This window comes from Neovison vison, chromosome 5 (genome assembly GCF_020171115.1).
Source record: "Neovison vison isolate M4711 chromosome 5, ASM_NN_V1, whole genome shotgun sequence".
NCBI classification, from domain to species: Eukaryota; Metazoa; Chordata; class Mammalia; order Carnivora; family Mustelidae; genus Neogale; species Neogale vison.
The window spans coordinates 24,441,746-24,462,228 of record NC_058095.1 but is presented as its reverse complement, the minus strand read 5'-3'; the positions used below and the strand labels follow the sequence as shown (position 1 = coordinate 24,462,228).

The window sequence follows — 20,483 nt, the reverse complement described above, 5'->3', positions numbered from 1 at the left end:
CCTCCAGGGGCGGGGGTAGGAGGGTGGTAGCTGAGCTGCCTGTGCAGGCTGGTGGGACATTCCTGGGGCATCTGTTTCAGGCCTCATGGGCAGCGGCAGCCAGGGCGAAATAGGAGAAAGTGGAGATCAAGAGGAAAGGGGTGTGAGGGAGGGGAGGGGCTGGGGAAGAAAGAAGGTGCCAGGTCAGCTAGCCCAGTGGTGGTGGGGTGGGGAGTGAGGCCCAGTAAATGGGAACACCCGTGTAGGCTCCACCCCTCCAAAAGATCACAATGCTCCCACGTCCCACTGGAATTTATATATGGCTTCAGCTGCCATCATGTGGCATAGTTTGCAGGTTTTAAAGTAGAGTGTGTTGTTTTCAGTTTTGCAAGTTTCTTTCTGTATTTGGAAGTTCACCGTGATTTTTTCCTCAAGTTTCAAAGGTTTTTATAAACTAGAAAAGCCTGCGGGCTCTGGACACTGCCCATGGTGCCCATGGAGAAAATGGCCCAGCAGCTACACGTGAGCTGGGGGTCTTGAAGGAGGGCGGCCTGAGGCCTTTTGTCTGGTCCCCTGCCTCTGGAGGAGAAGCCGTTGATCTGCCCTTGACTCCATTGGCTCCAACTGAAGGGGTCTCTAGAAGGGGAGAGGCTTCAAGACTTTATCGTTATTCATCTTTGATCCAATAGTCCAGGGCCTTTTCTTTTTCAGCCCTTAATCCTTCCACTTGCGGACTGAAGATCGCTGGCTTGTGCCTTCTGCTTCCACGCTTGTCCCTGAGGTAGCTCTTACCACGTGAAGGAGGGGCTGTCACCAGCAGTGACACAGAGTAAGCCTTCAGGCCTCTGATCATTAAGATGAGCTTGCCAGAGTTGGGAACATGGGCTCTTTTGCCCTGTCCCTTCCACCATGATCGTCTCATCTCCCAGGCTGTGGAGGCCGAAGCTAGGGGCCAGCCAGCACAGCAGCATGGAATCTGGGGATCCTGGGGTTTTCTGATTCCTGGGCTGTGCCTGTGGTCAGGTCTAAGGTCTGAACCAGTTCAGGAAACCACTTATTTTGGTATTTCTTCATTCCTCATGGAGTTCCTTACCCGCACCTCCATAGGATCCCTATTGGAACAAGTGCACAAAATGATTCCAGAAGGAAAAGTTGTGTTTTCTGTCTCCTTTTGGTGAAAGGTCTCATCTCCTGTGGAAACAACTGGGAATTCCCAGGGCTAAAAGCAGTCTCTGCCATCCGTTCCCCTGGCCTCTTGGGATGGTTCTTCCCTCTTCCAGGAAGCAGACTGATCGCTGCCCTAGATTGTGCTGCCCGGCACCTCCCACCAGGCAGGCTAGTCCTCCCTTCTCACTTCGATTCTGCTGGCTGTCATTTAAGCTTTTCTTCCGTGAGAAATGGAACAGTTGGTTTATGGATGTCCAGACCTGCTTCTCAAACTGAGTGCTTTGAGATAGTCTCAGGAATCTGCCAGTTCTACCAACACTTAAAATTTTTGCATTTTCACTTAGATGATCATCTAAAAATATACATATTTCCAATTATAGAGACCAAACTTTTGCACTGAAACTCACAATGAAAAGAATTTGTGTGGCATAAGTAGGTATCTTGCAAATGCAGTCAGTGGGACCACTGTTGGGGGGTAGGGGGAGTCTGTGGATGGATTCTTGGTCTTGCAGAAATATTTTCCTTTATAAAAGAGCTCTATGTTATTCACCTTTGAAAAGTATTGATCTCTAGACCATTGTTCTCAAATGCCATTCTCTACCACTGCTAGCTGTTGATGCAGTTTTTATTGGTCTGTAATGAAAAGAAAAAGTAGTGCTCCTACATGATCTATATGCAAAGCATGTGTGAGCCACATTTTGAGAAACAGGGGGCTAGCCCAGTCCCCCATTAATGTCGTTGTGCAGAAGGGGAAATGGAGGACCAGGGAGGAAGAGGCCCAGGGACAGAATGGGGACCATGGCAAACAGGGACCACTGCAGGTGCATTTCTCCTAGAACTCTGGGGGGGGGTAGTGGCAGTTAAGGCGCCAGCGTGCTCCAACCCCCAGTTGGGGTTGGAGCTGGGGCAGCTGGGGCAGCCTGAGTGGCCCACGGGTCGGAGCTCTGGTCTGTGCAGATGTGAGGGAACATTGCCCTCTCCTGTCAACCTCTATTCTTTATTTGCCCTTCTAGGGGGAACAGAAGACCCCGTTCCAGTCCTCAAGGTCCCTCAGGGTACCTCCCAATTAGGTGTGATCTCAGGAGGCAAGCAGTTGGCAACTTTCTCCCTAAGCTGCCCTCTCTCTGTTGTTTGCCTGATAAGCATCCTGTCACCACTCCCCACTTAGTGCTCATGTCTGGGCTCCGTGTCCATTAAATTTGTGGAATTGAAACAACTCCCAAAACCCATCTGAAAGCATAAGGAAGCACAAACCCATAAGAAGCAAGGCCTGTGCTGGGCCCAGAAGAGACCTGTTCCCTGCATAATGCTAACTAGTAGCTCATATCCCTGCTGATATGCAGTGATAAAGAGAAAGTGACACCATGTCTATTTTCGTGCCCCCCGCCCAAAGGAGAGCCTGTTCAGAGGTAAGCTGCGGGCTGAGCTGAGGGTTGGAAAACCATCCAGACTGAGGAGGGACACCGGAAGCAGAGGTGGTCAACTGGGAGGAGAGCAGACTCTGGGGACAGTGGTGTCCTCAGACAGTTGAGGGACGGTTGGGTGAGATACGAAACAGACTGGCCCAAGACTCCACGCCCTACAACTGGTAAGACTTCAGCTCAGTGCACAGAAGACCTTTCCAAAGGTCAGGCTCTCTACCATGGGAAAAGGCAGTTTTGAACGTAAAGAGCAGCCTGGTCTTGGGAAGACGCAAGCGGAGGGGAGTCTGTCCATTCTCTTCTTGGCCCTTTCCCTGACTTTTCTGCCCAGTTTGAGAAGGCTAGTGTTTCCAGCTCAACATCACATTGAAACGTGAAATACTTCAGACCATATCACTGGGTGATTTTGTCCAACTCAGGCTTCATGTCAAGGTTTTGAGTTAGCCGTTGTGTCCCTCAGCTCCATCCCTCAGAGTGGGCGTGGGGAGAGCTGGCCCCCAGCGGGCAGCTTGTACACCAGGCATCTGGCACGCATGATCTCCTGACGTCCTCATGCAGGACCATGACCACGTTGTATAGACGAGGAGGCCATGTGCCAGAGAGGTTCATACATGGTGTTAGGAAGACCAGGATGCAGCCCTCTTTCTGTTAGCTTCAAGCAGCAAGCAGATGGCCACCATGCCCATCCCAGGGATTCTCTGCCAGCCCATTGTCTCCTCAGATTCCTTGCTGACTTGGACAGCAGCACCAAGGTCATTTGAGGAGAAAACATCCTTCCTAACATCAGCCCTGGAGACTTTTTTTGGAGGAGAGGCTAGGATCCCTTGATTTCTAATCCTCCAACCACCAGTTATTTTGGTGTTCAATCTCGACCCCTTTTTGGGATACCAGGGACCCTTTCATCTGGAGCCCAGGGGCCTGGATTTAGGTCCTAGTTTCAATCATGCAGTGTGACCTTGGGTGATCATTCCTTGGCCTTTCAGGACCTTTTCTGTGAGTACCTGTTCTGTCTGCCTCTAAGAGATGCAGGGATTCAGTAAGTCCACATCTGTGAAGCTCGGTAGACCAGATCCTAGCACACAACAGCCGGTCTTTCTTGGAAAGAGACCGTGAGGAATGTGTCAGAACACACATGATATCGTTGATGGTGGCGGCACCCACAAGGGCCCCAGCAGAATGTCACGGGGCTGAGGTTTATGGAGAACTGACTCACTTAAGGAACCTTGCTGGTTTTTTTGTTTGTTTGTTTCGGGTTTTTTTTTTTTGGAACCTTGCTGTTTATCCTAGTGCACCTTGGTGTGGTACCACAACCGGTCCTGCTCTCAGTTTTTCAAAGGGTGTGCGACTTAATGTTGACTCTGGGTGCTGGAATGAATAGAATGTATGGGCTGCAAACTGTTGCTAGGCGATTCTCTTCTGTGGTTTAGAAAGGGAAAGCCATGATGTCCCTCAAGCTGTGTCTTTGACTCACCCAGGAGGGGCTGGATGACATCAGGGGCAGGAGGCTGGGGGGCTCTGTGCCTCATTTGCAAAAGTAGTGAGTCTCCAGGGCGGCCGTGTTTGCAGATGGCCCTTCTTCCTGAATTGGCTCCCCGCATCCATACTGCTATCCTTCTGAGGTGGTTTTCTGAAGCTGCATTCCTGAGGATCTCAGCTGGCTCCCACAGTAAGGAAAATCCACGAGCCCACTTAACGAGGAGGCTTGGGGTGACTCATGGCTCTGTGGGGTCCTCAGCATCCAGATTCTTTCCCTTCCCCACTCTGCCATCTTGGCTTGTTGCCTTCATCCCATGGGCTTGATCCCCACACCCCAGGGTGGCTACTGCAGTTCTGGTGCAGAATGTCACCTCTCTTTTGGCCATCCTCGAGCTCCCAGCCACCATCCCCTCAGGCCCCACTAGCAAGGGGAGAGATTTGGCAACCACCTTAGACTGATTGATTTAACCCCTTGCTCCACTGAGGAAGAGGTGAAATTGGACAAGGCATCAGTTCTGCCACTGAGGAATATGGTGGGGGTGGCCATTTTATGTGAGGAACACATACCTCCATTTGTGTATCTTGGCATGTGTCTGCCCTCTGTTCTACCTCCTACTAACTGGGGGCCCTTGGTCAGGTCCCTTGGCTTCTCCGAGCCTTAGCTGTGAGATGGGATGGAGGAGATCCACACCATGGGCTAGTGGTGAGATTAGACTTGAGCTCTTCGCAGAGAGTCTGGCGATCCTAAGTCCCCAGTAAACGTGGCTACTCTTCTTTTCTGCATGCTGCCCATGTGTCTGTCCTTGTGCCGGGACCAGGGGAGTCGCAGGAGAGGAGTCAGAGAAGGTCAGGCCTGACCTCTGTCTTTTTTCTTTTTAAAGATTATTTATTTATTTATTTGACAGAGAGAGATCACAAGTAGGCAGAGAGGCAGGCAGAGAGAGAGAGGAGGAAGCAGGCTCCCTGCTGAGCAGAGAGCCCGATGCGGAACTCGATCCCAGGACCCTGAGACCATGACCTGAGCCGAAGGCAGTGGCTTAACCCACTGAGCCACCCAGGCGCCCCCTGACCTCTGTCTTAAGGAGCATCCAGTCAGGGAAACCAGATGTGTTCCTAAAATTAGGGCAGTTCTCTAAAGCCCAGGGCCCGTGGGAGGGTTTGCTCTATGTTAACTAGCTGTCCTTACTGTGGTCACCGCTCTTGGGTCTGGTACCAGAACAGCAGAGACCTGCAGAGTGGTCTGGGGGTGCAGTCATCACCTCCCAGGCCTGTCCCTGCTGTAGTCTCAAAGCATTCTTGACTATAGCTGTTCTTATCCATGCACACGGACCAGCAAGTCCTGACCATCCTGGTGTTCCCTCCTGGATGTGTCACTGTTTGCCAACGTGCCCTTTGCTCTTTGGTGGCTCTAAGTGGGCACAGGGCCCTGTGTGGCCCGAGTGTGCCCAAGCGTGCCCAAGTGAAGGGCTGTATCTAAAGACCCCCTGGGAGGACAGGGGCATCTGGTGGGCTGAGCGCCATCGATCGGGTCCCTGTCGCTTTTCCCTGCAGAGGGCCATCCGTGTGCGCAGCCACTCCATGGAGACCATGGTGAGCAGCCAGAAAAAGCAGCACAGCGGGGGCATCCCTGGCAGCCTCAGTGGGGGCATCTCGCACAACAGTATGGAGGTCACCAAGACTACCTTCTCGGTGAGTGCCTCGGGCCCTGGGGCAGCACACGGTTCCCAGGGAGGGTGCCTCTTCTGGCCCCCCCTCCCTGCCCCAGGCCTGCGAAGGAGGGTCTGTTCACCCAGGCTTGGGCCGGGAGTCCAGAGCAGGGACTGGGGAGATCGAGGCTCTTTGGGGGTGACCCTAGGCCCTCCCTGTGATTCGCAGTCTCTATCCCAGGCACTGCTGCAGCTGGCCCAGACTAGAAGCCTGCCCATTGTCCTGTTCTGGGAGTTCCCTTGACACCTGGGCCTCCTTTTTGGGGCCCACCGCTTAGAGTGGTTCTGGGGCATACTTCTCTGCCCAGTGTCTTGGGACTCAGGAGGGGTGTCCTCACTTTGTTATTAACAATCACAGTAGCCACCCCGCCTTGCTGTGCACTAGGGACTGAGCGAAGTAATTCATGGACATTCTCTCATCTGATCCTCGTAACAGCTATTTGAAGTGGGAACTGATGTATTCTCCGTTTCAGACTAGAGGAAAGGAGGCCCAGAGAGGCTTAGTAACCTGCCCTGGGGCCCTTAGCTAAGCTGAAGGGCTGGGATTTGAATCCATGTCTCCCTGACCCAGTCTTTGCTGTCAATCACTGTGTGTGCAGTTCCCAAGGCCGGAGCCTGGTGTGGCTGTGGGTTTGGGCCTGGTCTCCTTGCACAAGCAACTGGCCAGGTGAAGGAACCACATAGTTGGTCCATTTATAAAAAACAAAGTGACTTTGGATTTATATAGACAAGGGTTTTCTTTTCTTTTCAAATAGAATACACCTATCTTGATACTCAGGTTTAGTGTTCTAAGTGATCTTACATAATTCATTGAACTTACCAGATATTTTCACAGCTGTTATCTTGTTCCACCAAGAGCGTCTATGAAAGGAGCAGGGCGGGACAGTTATCCCTGTTCTGAGGATGAGGAGATTGGGGCCTATTTAGAGGCCTGGTGGGCTTTGAAGAATGACTGCAGTCTCCCTTTCCTCAGTCCCGTGCTCATCCCCCCGCATGTGCTGACACAGAACCACGTTCTTGGTGGGTTCTTGGCAAGTTCCTTTGGCCTGTGGCCACTGTGGCTTTGCTGCTCTCGTTCCATCTTGTTATAGAGATGCCTGGCTTGGACCCGCTTATTTGTGAGGAATGGATTGAGAGTCAGAGTCCTGAGTTCTCGTCCCTTTCCTGCCATCAATTTGCTCTGTGACCTTTGCCCAATCCCCTTGTCCTTTGGCTCCTCAGCTTCTTCAGTGGTAAAGCAAGAGGTTGGACCAGGTCTCTCCCAGGGCCCCCTCAGCCATGTGTTTCTCAGTCTTTGACCCCCGAAACACCCTGACCTTGGTATGCCGGGCTGTCTTTATGGTGGCCTTGACCCCTGTTCCTCCAAGAATTCTGGTCTTTGGTGATTATTATGTGGGACCACGAGCTTTGGCTTAAGAACACAGGGGAACAGGCTGCCTTGGCAGGAGTCTTGGGGTCTCAGCCCCTGTTGCATAGATCCTAGCCTCCCAAGCGGCCTCCCTATTTTCTGAGATCTCTTGTAGACTCGGGGGTTGCAGGAGCTGTTTGTAGACCAGAAAAGGGGGTGAGAGGAAGGAGTTGGGATCCGAGGTGGGCTGTGGGCACTCATTTCGGTGGTTTCATTGACAGCCTCCGGCGGCGGCGGCAGCAGCAGCGGCGAAGAACCAGTCACGGAGCCCCATCAAGCGGCGGTCAGGGCTCTTCCCCCGGCTGCACACAGGCTCTGAAGGCCAAGGCGATGGCCGGACAAGATGGTAACTGTCCAGCATGTGTTTGTGGGTCCTGCCCCCACTGCCAGATGCCCAGCCTTGGGGAGGGCTTTGTGCAGCTCTGGTAGATGGCAGCCTTCTAGCCTTGGTCCCTGCGTTAGGTCACTCCCTCTTCTCCACCTCCTGAGACAGATTTGGCCAGGCTCTGTTAGGGACTTTCCAGAACTGTCTGTGGTGTCTGGACCCAAACTAGAAACATTGCTTGGGTTCTTTTCTTTTCTTTACCTCCTTTCCCAGTGCGTTCCCAGTGCTCACTCAGATGTTCACTCTTATCGAAGCCTTCTGCGATTCTGCCAGATAGTTCCCTGAACTTATGTTAGGGCTTCTAGAATGTTTTCCCTTTTGTTAAAAGCAGCTTTCATATTGCACCATCCTTAACCTGTTCCTGCTAATTGTCTTTCTTGTCCTTTAATGGTGAGCCCATTTGTTGTTTAATTCAGCAAGCAGTGTTCGAGTGCTTGCTACATGCCGCGGTCTACGCTCAGGCAAGAACTACAGAAGCCCCACACCCGGTTGACTTCCAGGTTGCTGCCCTGGATGGTGGTGGCATCAGCCCCTGAGCTCAGGCATGCAGGGTGAAGGGCAGGTTCATGGAGGGGGATGAAAAACTCTGTTTGGGACCTGTACTTGTGAGAGTCCTTTTGGCCTACCCAGAAGAGAAGTGCAGAATTCTGAGTGGTCAGAAGGCAGGCCTTGAGCTTAGGAGTGAGGCCTTGACTGCAGAAGGGAGTCACTTGGGCACAGGTGGTGTTTAAAGACGGATCAACGAATACGACTCCCCCAAGGGAGTGTGTAGAATGCCTGGGGAACACCAGTCTCTCAGGACAAGGGGAGAAAGGGAAGGAAGACGAGAAAGCCTGGAGAGGAAGAATTCCAGGAGGGAGGGTCCATCGTGTCAGAAGTGCAGAGAAGCCATACACCAGGGCCTAAACTCTTGCTTGGGGGGACAATTAGGAGGTCATTAGCAGCCTCATTAAAAGTGTACTGAGGCACTCACGCCTCTGAGATGGTTGTCATCAAAAAGACACGTAATTACAAGTGTCAGCAAGGATGTGGAGAAATTCGAATCCTTGGGCTTTGCTGGTAGGAGTGGAAACTAATGCACCTGCTTTGGAAAACAGTCTGGCAACTCTTTGGAGAGTTAAACGTGGAGTTACCATATGACCCAGCAGTTCCATTCCTGGTCTACGCCCGAGAGAAAGAATACGTATGTCGGCATGAAACTAGCACACAGATGTTTCTAGCAGCATTACTCATAATAGCCCAAAGTGGAAAGGATGCAGATGTCCATGGCTCAGTGAAGGGATAAATGAAATGTGGTGTTTCTGGAAAATGGGATTTAAAAAAAATTTTTTTTTCAATAAAAAGCAGTAAAGTACTGCTACTTTATATGCCTATATATATGTATATATATGCCTATATATATGTATATATCTATATATATGTAGATATATATTTTCCTACAACTTGGATGAACTTTGAAAAGACTGTGCTGAGTGAAAGAAGCCAGTCAGAAAAGACCAGAGCAGGTCATGAACTGTCCATATGAACTGTGCAGAACCAGCAAATCCAGAGAGATGGAAAGCTGATCTGTAGTTTCCAGGTGCTGGGGGAGGGGTGGACAGAGAATGGTTATGTGTGGGTCTGGAGTTTCTTTAAGAGAGTCTCAATTGTTCCAAAATGAGATAGTGGTGATGGTTGTACAACTCTGTGAGTAGACTGAAAACCATTGAATTAGACACTGTTAATTGGGTAAATTCTATGTGGATTGTTTCTCAGTAAAGCTATAAAAATTGCATTGAGGACACAAGGCCACCTTGTCCCCAGCAGGGGGCACAGGACCGATGGTGGGCTGCAGTACCTGGTCTTTGTTGAACTCCAGGAGAAGGAATCCCTTGAGCCCTTGGCCAAGAGTAGCCTGTTGGCTAAGATGCCCCTCCCAGCCACCTTGTCACACAGTTCCAGGGAGCTCGTCCTGTGGTCTGTATAAAGGGTGTCATGCATGGCGACCCTGCCTGCCCCGCCAGAGAGCGCATGCCCTTGGGTTACTCCCCCCACCCTCCACCGTGGAAGTGCATCATAGGCCCTCCCGCTCTTGACTTCGAGCCCTGCCAGGTGGGATGGCCAGCGTCGGTGGGGAATGGATATGGGCTTGGCATCATCCAGCCAGGACTCTTGCTCCATCACTCTTGACTCATCCAGGAGCCCGCGGTAGCCACCGAGGGAGCAGGGACCCCTGTTGTCCGCTGCAGCTCGAGTGGGCCTTGGGGGAATGGAGGTCCTGGTGGCTGTGCTCTGGCAGGGGATGCTGTCACCCCACAGGCCCTGTGGCACTGAAAGCTGCTTGGGCCTGTCTAGGGCCTGGGGGTGGGATGGGGGCTTAGGGGCTGGCTCTGCGACCTCACCCCTCTTTATTCCTCTTTCCTCAGTGACAGTGCATCCAGCAACCCCAAGACCCCAGATGGTGCACACTCTTCTCAGGAGATGAAGTCTGAGGCTTCATCCAACCCCAGTTCTCCAGAAATCTGCCCTAACAAGGAGAAGTAAGAGAGCCAGGGTGGGGGCAGGGCGGAGGATGAGGGCAGGGCCCAGGGCCAACTGGAGCTGCCTGGAGCCCTGGAATGCGCCAGGTAGAGCCAGCCTTTTTGCCTTGAGAACTCTGTGAAACACAAAAGCCAGCAGGCGGGGGGGCCACTGCCAGGTCTGCCCTGTCTGGGGGATGGGCTCGGTGAGTGACCAGGCCTGTCCCGCTCCCGTTCCCACAGGCCCTTCATAAAGTTGAAGGAGAATGGCCGAGCCAACATCTCCCGCTCATCCTCCAGCACCAGCAGCTTCAGCAGCACGGCGGGGGAGGGAGAGGCCATGGAGGAGTGTGACAGCGGGGTAGGTGTGGCTCCCTCCAACCCTGGGGAGCAGGGAGAGGCACCCTGGGCCCAGCCAGACTCCAGCTGTGTGCATTCAACTAGCTGCTGTGGGTAGAGCCCCATCCAGGCTCTGGGGATGGGGGTCGGGGGAGGCGGGGAAGGGAAGGTATGGAAACAAGAAAGAGATGGACCAGTCAGCTGTTTCTTCTCCCTGGGAGTGACACAGGAATAACAACAGAGGGCCAGGGGCCACACTGAGTGGGGTCCCTGCTGTGGGGTTCCTGGCCAGAGAGCAGAGGATCAGGGGCACTTCTGGGGTCAACAGAAAGAGCAGGTTCATGCGGAATGTGGGAGGCAGTGTCGGTGTCAGACCTGCCATGGCACAGGCCACCCTGTGGGGCCGCTGAGGCTGGAGCTGTCCTCACTCACCCAGCCTCTCTCCCCAGAGCAGCCAGCCGTCCACCACCTCGCCCTTCAAGCAGGAGGTGTTTGTCTACAGCCCGTCTCCGAGCAGCGAGAACCCCAGCCTGGGGGCCGCAGCCACCCCCATCATCATGAGTCGGAGTCCTACAGGTCAGCGGGGTCTGGGGCTGTGTGCCCTGGGGCCGGAGGGGCGGGGCCTGTGTTGTGACCATGGGCTTGAGCTCCAGCCACACCCTACCACCCAGTTTCTGCTCCAGCCCCCAAGTGTTAGGCCCTTAAGCTCTGCTAGCTCATTCTGTCTGTTCGCAGAGTGTTCTTATCATCTCCTTACTCATGGGGAAACCGAGGCTCCGGAAGCTCAGTGATTGGGTAGAGAAGTTGGGATTTGAAAGTGGAGGCTCTTTGGCTGCACCCCATCCCTGATGCTGGGTGCCTGGGCTGCAGTGATGGCCATGACAAGTACAAGGGTACAAAGTGGGGTGAGTGTTGCAGCTGGAGGGAAACGTGAGTGGTTCCTTGGGCTGCAGTTTGCAGAGGAGACAGGTATGAGAGGAGATGGCAGATAGGATGTTGGGCTGGGGCCGCTGTGGAGACCCTGGCAAGGACTTGGGTATTGTCCTGCTGGCAAGAGAAGCCACTGGAAGGTCTTATGTAGAGAAGCGCCATCTGGACTAGGTGGCTGCAGCTGGCTGAGTATATGGGGTGGGTGGGCAGTGGAGGCAGGAAGGGAGATCAGTGAGGGGTCACAGTGGGCAGTGAGGGTGGCTGGGCTGTGGGATGGGACGGTCTGGAGCAACGGAGAAGGATGTAGATGCAAGAGATATCAAGGAGGTAAAATCTTCCACTCAGTAGTGGGGGTTCAGGGAGAGCAAAGAATCTGAGAAACTGGAGTCTGAAGATAGAAGCATAGAGAGAGCCCAACCCGGCTGCAGGGTTGGCTTCCAGTTCTGGCTGGCGCAAGGACAGGCTCACCTCTCTGAGCCTCAGTCTCCCCTTCTGTAAAACCCCCAAACACCTGAATTCCTTGTTCTAATATAAATGCCGTGATTTTTAATAAGGCATAATTAAATATTGAAGGAATAAATGAAAAAATCTGTAACCAAGCCTGGATCCTACTTGATATTAAATAAATACCAAATCAAATAAGGTTCTGAGTAGTGGGAGGTTTTGAGAGGGTCTGCCACTTGCTGAAGGTCACCCGGGGCATAGGGGGTCCCCCTCCTGGGTTTCCTGCACCACACATGGGCTGCTGTCATGCCCTTTCCCCATGCAGTACTGAACCCCTGGCCTCCTGCTGCCAGCCTCATGGAGTCTGTGCTGGGGACCCGCTGACTGGGGTCAGTTTGCAGACCTCTGGGAACCTGTTGTAAGCTGCTTGGCTGCATCTGGGGAGAGATGGGGCCAAGCGGAGGGGGGGATCCCCTGGGAAGGCCTGATGTCCAGCATCTGTGGTTTCTGATCCCCGATCATCGGTCATGTCACATCTGGGTGCCTGGGGTCCTGAGAGGGGATTGGCAGGTCTGACTGAGAGGTACTCACAGTATTGGCTGGAGCCCCTCATCCGAAGCACCAGAAGGAAGCCAGTGGCCTCTGGCTGCAATGTACTGACCTGTAAACTCCCCCAGACAAAGGAAAGCCAGAAAGCCGAGTGGTCCCCCTGCCAGGGCTGTGCTGGTCATGTTCCACGCCCAGCTTTCCCATGGCACACACGTGCATGTGCACACACACTTGTGTACCGATACAGGTAACGCTGCATTATACTTCATTATTCTAAATCTCATATTGCCAAATGATTCTCACCAAGCACTCCGATTGCTCTTTGTTTAACCTCTTTATGGGTGGATGACTAAAAATTGCAGAGGACCAACAAGGTGTAATTTTTTTTTTTAAAAGATTTTATTTCTTTATTTGAGAGAGCAAGAGAGAGAGAGAGAGCAAGCGCAAGCAGGGAAGGCAGCAGGCAGAGGGAGAGGGAGAAGCAGGCTTCCCACTGAGCAGGAAACCTGATGTGGGGCTCAGTCCCAGGACCCTGGAATCCTGACCTGAACCGAAGGCAGCTGCTTAACCGACTGAGCCACCCAGGCGTCCCCCAGCAAGGTGTAGTTCTAACACGACTGACGATCGTTCTTTTGTCAGGAATGTAAGCCAGCCAGCCACTTCTTTGCTGAATCACCTCCCAATTCTTGAGGGCCAGATGAGAACTGACTCCCATGTTTGTGCTGGTCCTAATGTAATGGGTGCAGACCTGACGCCTTTTCAGATCTCATCAGTATATATATTTTTTAACATTTTCTTCATTATTTGAAGCCTAGACAATGAAACAGTAGGTCAAGCCCTGATTTTGGAGCATCCACTGCTTTCCATCCTGGGAGGGCTCAACTACGGCTGAGCGCTGGCCCGCAGTGCGCTGCCAGACAGATGGCCACGGAGAGAAGTGACCCAACGACAGCTGATAACAGTAAAAATCAGTGCAATAATTAGGGAGTGGGGCCTTTTGGGTATTTACTATCTGTGGTGAATATCATTTATTGAATTGTAAGTTTCTGTAATTTAATTAAAAAAAATTCCTGGGTTTACCAAACAGCTCACATTTCTGATAAAATGCCACAGGTCACCTGGAGTGCCTAGGGGACAGAGGAGGCCCTCCCACTTGCACCCCCCCAAACAGCCCTAGTGACCTAGTGACCTCTGCAGACCCGCCCACCTTTCATGGAAACTTCTCTTTTTCCTAGATCCCAAAAGCAGAAACTCCCCGAGGTCAAACCTGAAATTCCGCTTTGATAAGCTCAGCCACGCCAGCTCTAGTGCGGTAAGGCTTAGGGACATGAGGGTAGGGGTGGAGGGGGTGGGGGAGTGGGAGGGAGCCTCCCTCATTCCACCTTCCAACCCCCTCCCAAAGCCAGCTGTCTTTCCTGGGGGCCAGAGGAAGGGGTGGCTCATACAGCACACTGGGAGAAGGAAAGTTCTGGTCGGATCTGGCGGTGATGCCGCAGTCCCCACATGGTACAGGCATGTACCATGCATGGTACATGGGCTAGGGGTGCTGGCCACCTCTGCCACACCTCCTGTGTTAGCGTAACACCCTCAGACACATGCAGGTATGAGTTGGGAACTCTTGGCTCCTGGGGTCTCACGTCCCTTCCTTAGCTCGCCAGAGAGCTGCGAGCTGGGCGCACAGAAGCTTCAGTCGGTGGGGATTATGTTGTCTAGTTATTTAAAACTCTTGTATGGGTTTTTCTTGAAACAGGGTCACTAATGTGAAAGAGGAGTCCTTCGCTTGTCAAAGGTGGGTCAGGTGTTTGTCGTGCTGTGGCCATGAGGGGAGATGTGTCCACGTTGAGATCAGAGTACTCGTGGTCTACTAACCCAAGGGATCCTGAGTTGGGGAAGACCGCTCGCCTCCTCCCTGAAGCCTCTGGGATGGGGCCCGGGTCCGGGTGGAGGAAGACAGCAGACAGCCTCGGGTGCAGGTGGGAAGGGTTGCCAGGTACAATCTGCAGTATCACTGAGCCAGTCTCCCTGCCCTGGGAGGGGACCGCTCCTAGGAGACAGACAGTCCATAACCTAGACCTCACCTTCCTCCCTCGGACAGGAGATTCCTCCATTTGTGCCCTTGTCTCCTTGTCTCCTACCCTGAAATGTGTCCTCCCTGCATGTTCAGAGATGTCCCAGTCCCTCAACATTGTGTGGGATGACCCGAGGGAGGCTCCTCCGCTGCGGGAGTGCGTGGTTTTCAGCAGAGTCGGGCCTGGTTCCAGTTTGTCCCCACCAAGGCCCGCCCCCCTGTGGTAAATTTACTAGAGAGCCATTTGCCTTCCCAGCCCTCTCCCCTCTGAGGGGGCTGAGTCACAGCTGGAGCCAAGTGGGGGCCACTTTGTATAAACCTGATCTGTGAAAAAGCCGAAGAGACCGTGGGAATTCTCACATTCACCTTCACCTGGCTCTGTTCACCACATTGGTGTTTATGACCAGTTGCTCACGCTACCTGATGTCTGGCATCCTTGTCTTTGGCCCCTCATGTCCCAAGCCCTTTCAGGGGGCTGAAGCCATAGGCACAAGTTCTCCTTCCCTTCCTTATGCCGTGTTTGGTCATCCTCTCTCTCCTTCTCTCCTCCAGGGAAGCCCCGATTCTGTCTTGGAGAAGCCCCTTGCCCAGCAGTTTGGGGGTGCCATCCACGACTCTGACCATCATAGCCCTGCTGCCCCACCAGCCACCTGCCCACCAGACCAGCCGTCTGTCCCCATGTCCCCATCTGGCCTCCGCCCTGCCTGTCCCCTAGCTAAGGCACCCTATGAGCACTCTCCTTCTCTGGACAAGGCCTCCTCCCTCCAGTCTCCTCCTGCTCCTGACTGCCCATGTGATGTGTGTCTGGCCCATCCGTCATCTTGTTTTGTGCACAGAGGAAAGAGTTGGGCTTGGGGGGATCTGGGACCTGGGGACTTGGTCAGAGACTAGTGGGGCAGAGAGTAGTGAGGTGGGGGCGCGGGGGCCATCAGCATAGTACAGCACAGGGAGGGAGGCAGCCTGTGCCCTGGACGTGGCAGGCACAGTGAATCCATTTAGTGGTGGTGGAACCAAGATTTGTAGCCATCCTCCATGATGTTGTGACAGGAATCAGTAATGTTGCTCCCACACCTTGTGCTTCTGTGCTGGGGGCTGCTTTCTTGCCCACCTTCTGACTTCGGGCCTGGCACTGCCTCTAGTCCTGTGGCCAGTGTGTCCTGGGTGCCGGCAGCAGAGGCGAGACAGAACTGTGTGTGTGTGGAGGTGGCCCCGCGTCATTGCTGTGGGACAAGCCCCGGGTGGGTCTTCCCCTCGGAGTGGGTGTTTTCCCCAAGGAGGGATGGGTAACCCCGAGCAGGAAGGAATTGAGGAAGAACAAGCTGACGAGCTGTGCTCTGGGGCCTTGGCTGGGTGGGGATTAGGCCCCTGCTGGTGGTGGAGGCTCGTGGAAGAGTTGCCTGAGCCCCCTGCTGAGGTCAGAGCCGGGGAGGCGAGGCGGGGTGCTGACCTGTCCACCTCGGTCGATGTGTGGACGCAGCATGTAGGCGTGAGGAAGGAGCGACATCCCTCTGGGATTTCTATTCTTGGCGTCTGTAGTGGGCCCAGAGCTACCTTTGGGCTCTTTACAGCTGCTGTGCCCTTTCGCCTGGTTGGTCCTCCGATCCCCTTCAACCGTGGGTCTGGAGGCGATGGTCATGTTGGCGGGATTTTTATGACGTGGGCCCCAGCTGGAGGCAGCTCAGAGGCTGCCTGCTGCCTGCCCCCTTGGCCAGAGCCAGCTCACTCTCGGGAGAAGCTCCCCCTTTCCCTGCATCTCACCTGTCCTTGTCTGCAGGGCGGAAAGTCGCTTCTGCAGCCCAGCCCCTGGTGGAGGGTAAGGCGGGGTGTCCTCTTCAGAGCCCTGTGGGTGCTGGCACTTAGGGTGCGTGGGGCCCTGTGACACGGGATAGCCCTGGGGCCTTAGGCTGGGCCCCTGCTTCTGGGAGCAGGTTTCTACCACCTGTTTCATCTGCATTGGGATCTGGGCCTATTCCAAAGTCAAAGCAATCCCAAGTCAATGTCATACTTGTTTTTGACTGATGTGACAGTTTCCCCATTGCTTTGCCATTAGAGCAAAACCTTGATCCTTTGTCTCTCACTCGTGTGGACATGGCGGGATCCTGTTTGCAGGCTGGGTGGACCTGTCCCCTCACACTATTTGGGAAATGTGTTTACTTAAAATACTAGTCCGGTAAAATTTCTTCCAGTGAGAAGGTCAACAAGCGTCTGTTTAGGTTTTATTAAAAATCACTGTAGCAGCACCCACTGCTGGAATGAGGTCTGCGGATTCTGGCAGTGTTCTGTTGGCTGGCTTGCTGAAGGAACTTGAAAGGTCAAACTTCATTTAAAAGAAAACAACAACAACAACAACAAAAGTCCAACTAGTCCAGGTTCTGGCTTGCTTCTCAGGTAGCTGGTATTTACAGCTGCTTGGTGGTTGTGTTGTGTTGTGGTCTGGGGGTCCTCTGGAGTTTCCTGGTTGTGCCCACCCTGTTCTCATACCTGCGTTGGGAACCTCATACCTGCTTTCCTCTGCTGTTCCGGCTGCTCCTTCTGCAGCCCCCACCCGCTGGGAGGGCTGTGTCCCTGCCTCTGAGCCAGGATGGCTGAGAGTGTCCAGGGACACCGGGAGGCACAGACATGCTCCCTACAAAACAGACCTGAGAAGTGGTCTCTACCTGCTCTTAGCTACTGGGGGGTGCGCTGGGCAGAGTCTGAAATGTCCCTCTCTCTGGGTCCCGTTTTACCTTCTTTAGAAAGCCCGGCTCATCTATGGCTCCTAGAGTACACATGAGCGCCCCTGAGGTCCTAGGGCTGAGGGGGAGGAGGAGGACAGGGAGTGGGCAGTCTTAAGTCACCCCTCTGGACCATGGGGTGGATAGCTTGGGTTCATGAAGGCTGCTTCCCCCATATCCTCTTGCATCTGCTCTGACTCAAAGTTTCCTTTTATTGCTGCGCCCAGTCTTGGGGCTCAAAGATTTGCTCAAGTCTCCTTGGTCCCTGGGACCAGACTCATCCTCACGGTGCTCATGCTGGTATTTGAGGCACTCTGCTTGTGATCTGGACACAGGAGAAGTGTTTCCTGGACATGTCTCTGCCTCTGGGAAGGGCCTGACTCGTGGAAGAAGCTGTATTGGTCAGGCTTTGCAGGGCACCCAGATGCCTCTGCTCAGTGATTCTTACTTAATTAACTACAGATGCAGAATGAGCTTGAGAGAGAAGGTTGGAGCTAGAGTTTCTAATGAAGGGAAATGAACGAATGAATGAAAAATGAGTGAAAACTGTTGTATGGTTTCAGCCTTGTTGGTATCATCTCGATGTCTAAGGCTTCCAGGCCTCTACTGACATCTAATCCATCCATACTCTCATCCCGCTGAGAAACCTTGGGCCCGGTGAGGGGACATGGCTCACTGGGGGTCGCACAGCCAATGAGTGGCAAAGCTGGGATTGGAGCCCACAGCCCAGCCTGTTCTTCAGCTCCACCTACATGGTCGGTAGAACTGGTGGCTGTGCTTGCTGGGGTCCTGAGTTTCGGAGGACCTGGCCAGCTAGTACCTGGGCACTGGTTGGGAGCTGTCTGTGGTCAGTGTGGGATGTCAGTCTCTTCATTTTATGTGCTCAGTTTTCCAGGGAGGGGGCTGGGGTTTTGGATGCAGCTTGATCAAAGAAAGATTTTAGTGGACCATTCCTGGTAATCTCAGTTCTTCAGCTCTGGTCTGTAATGGGGGTGGAGGCCAGGGAAGAGAGCAGTTAGCAAGCCCTCAGTTTCCCCATCTCAAGTTCAGAAGAAAAGTGGTTAAAGAAAACTCTTCTCCCTGATCTTTAAACAAGGGTTGTTAATAAAATATAGGCTCCTGTGCTGATGTGGGACAAGAGCCAGAGTCACTTTCTTACACTGACTGGTTAAGGTGCCAATGCAAACACTACCTTCCTCATTTGATTCTGAGTCAACAGAGACAGGTTGTTATTGGGGAACGGCCAGGGTCAGGTAGGTGGCTGGCAGGGGACCCACGACTCCTCCCCAGAACTCTAGCTCCCTTTCTCCAAGGTGAGAGTGGGTCAGTGGAGTCTGTCAAGTCTGCCAAGGAACATTAAAAGCTCTGCTGTCTGTTTTACTACTGACCCTCGCCCACCCCAACCCTATATCTCCCTCCTTTCAGTCAGACCATCTGCCCCTTTGGGAGAAAGGAGACCACCCCTACCAGGGCCAAGGATGGTAGACCCCTGCCTAGTAAGAGGCTGTTGGGACAATGGCTCTGTCCTGTGCCTTAGTGGCACTGGGGAGAGGGTGTTTGGCTGGAAGACTGGAATTGAAAGGCCATCATCTTTGATTTTGTAATATTTCCACTTGGAACGGTCAGTTCCTCCTTCCCGCTCCTTAGCATGTATGCCAGCGCTCCCGTCATGGGCGTTTCCCTTCTACACTCCAGCCCCGGGAGTGCTGATGTTCTAGTGTGAAGAGATCCCTTTGTGTGATAGAACTTAAGACGTGTAGCTCGGAAATGATGATCCGTGTGCTGATGACTTTTCTTTCTTTCCTCTTCTTGAGGAGGTGATTTGTAGACCCCGACTGCCTATGTAATGTAAATAATGTACATTTAATTTATTGCTATGGTAGCACATTGTATTTGTTAATGTATAAAACAAATTCTAAAAGGTCGACAAATGTATATTTTGTTGCTTAAATGTGTCTTTGCAGAAATTGACAATAAATAACATATTTTGTGTCCATCATCGTTCAGAATTCTTTGCTTGGCCTCAAGCCCTGAGCCTCATCTCTCATCAGAGGTTGAATACTGGCATATCTGTACGGCCATATCTGTACATGTGTGACTTTGGCCTGAAGAGTATTCTAGAATACTTGAATTGGTTGCCAATGTTCAGAAAACAGTTGATGTTGAGACCACAATGAAAATGAAAAAAAAAAAAATCCCAACCCAGAATTGTCATATAAAATCTGAGTTTTTTTGCTTCTCCTAAAAAATCAGATGTTGGATCCACTCCGTAGGCATGGCACAAATTGGCCAGCAATTCCCAGAGGCTACTCCTCTGGTGAGACCTGAGTCACTGCAGTCCCCACCCTTCTCTACCATTTATACCTGGAGCATTTAATCCATTCCTGTTTTGTGCATGGCCCCTGTTGGCATTTGAGTTTGAGGCCCTTGCTATCCACTGATTTGTCTCCATCCTGCAGTTTTCCTCCTTCTACCCACTTTTTCCACATTCCCAAGTCTCCTCTTCAAGGGTTCTTTGTGATGAACTGCCCTTTCTCGTAGCCACCTTTGACTCCCAAATGGCCCTGCTCTGATGTACATTTTGCTTTACAATATTTGAATGTAGGTTTTACAAGTAGTATCTGCACTTTTTTTTTTTTCCTTAAGAAATTTGAAGGCAAGGAACAGGTCTTTTTCAGCTAGAACTTGGTGGTGTGATCTCGGGCAAGTCACTTCTCTGGGTTTGTGTTTTCTTTTATGTATAATCAGAAAAATAACCCACAAGCAAAGCATGAGGATGAAGTCAATCCATAATTGGGAAAGAACTTTGGAAAAAAAAAAGGGGCCAGTGTTATTCAAGCATCGGAGTTTCAATAATAATTGTTACTATGATCATAACAACAGCTGGGTGTTTTACTTACGCACTCAGTTCTATAACATAACTTCCTAGTTCCTAAAAATCACAACACCCAGCAAAACCACAGGCACAGGGCCTATGGGAAGTGGGGCTTGGGACACAGACTCAAAAACGTGCCAGTGACACAATGCAAATAAAAAGTTTAATGAAAATGGTAGCATAGTTTTACACATGTTAAATGATTAAGAATAAATACTATGACAGGGCTTTTTCCTTGGTCACAGACCTGAGGTTAGATTGTGGAAGCAGGTGTGTGGGTTCTTGTGAAGAGGTGGAAGGAGAGTTCCCTGCAGTCAGGTGGACAGCTGGAGCACAGATGCAGCTGCATGAGGCTCAGGGTCTGCAGGGGTCACTGGCAGATGTGTGGGGTGTGTGCTAGGTCTGTGTGCTCCCATGCAGCTTGATTCAGTCAGGTGCGGTTTTCTGAGTTCACCTAGTACTTTAGGTGGATGAGTTGCGTAATCAAACATGCAGCTTGGGTAAGACTCTAATGTCCCCCTACT

The 20,483-nt window shown here is 52.4% G+C and overlaps 1 protein-coding gene across 4 annotated transcripts in view; it reads left to right on the top strand.

The window, feature by feature from the left end:
* Nucleotides 1-19,074, top strand: part of RAP1GAP2 (RAP1 GTPase activating protein 2) — a 212,976-nt gene extending 193,902 nt beyond the window's left edge. For all 4 annotated transcript variants that reach the window (XM_044248136.1, XM_044248138.1, XM_044248137.1 and 1 more), the window contains 8 exons: nt 5,595-5,732; nt 7,379-7,503; nt 9,948-10,061; nt 10,284-10,401; nt 10,829-10,955; nt 13,538-13,614; nt 14,053-14,091; nt 14,923-19,074. In XM_044248136.1, the coding sequence (XP_044104071.1) occupies nt 5,595-5,732; nt 7,379-7,503; nt 9,948-10,061; nt 10,284-10,401; nt 10,829-10,955; nt 13,538-13,614; nt 14,053-14,061 (708 nt within the window). In that variant the 3' untranslated portion in view covers nt 14,062-14,091; nt 14,923-19,074. The remainder of the gene's footprint in view (nt 1-5,594; nt 5,733-7,378; nt 7,504-9,947; nt 10,062-10,283; nt 10,402-10,828; nt 10,956-13,537; nt 13,615-14,052; nt 14,092-14,922) is intronic.
* The last annotated feature ends 1,409 nt before the right edge of the window (nt 19,075-20,483 follow it).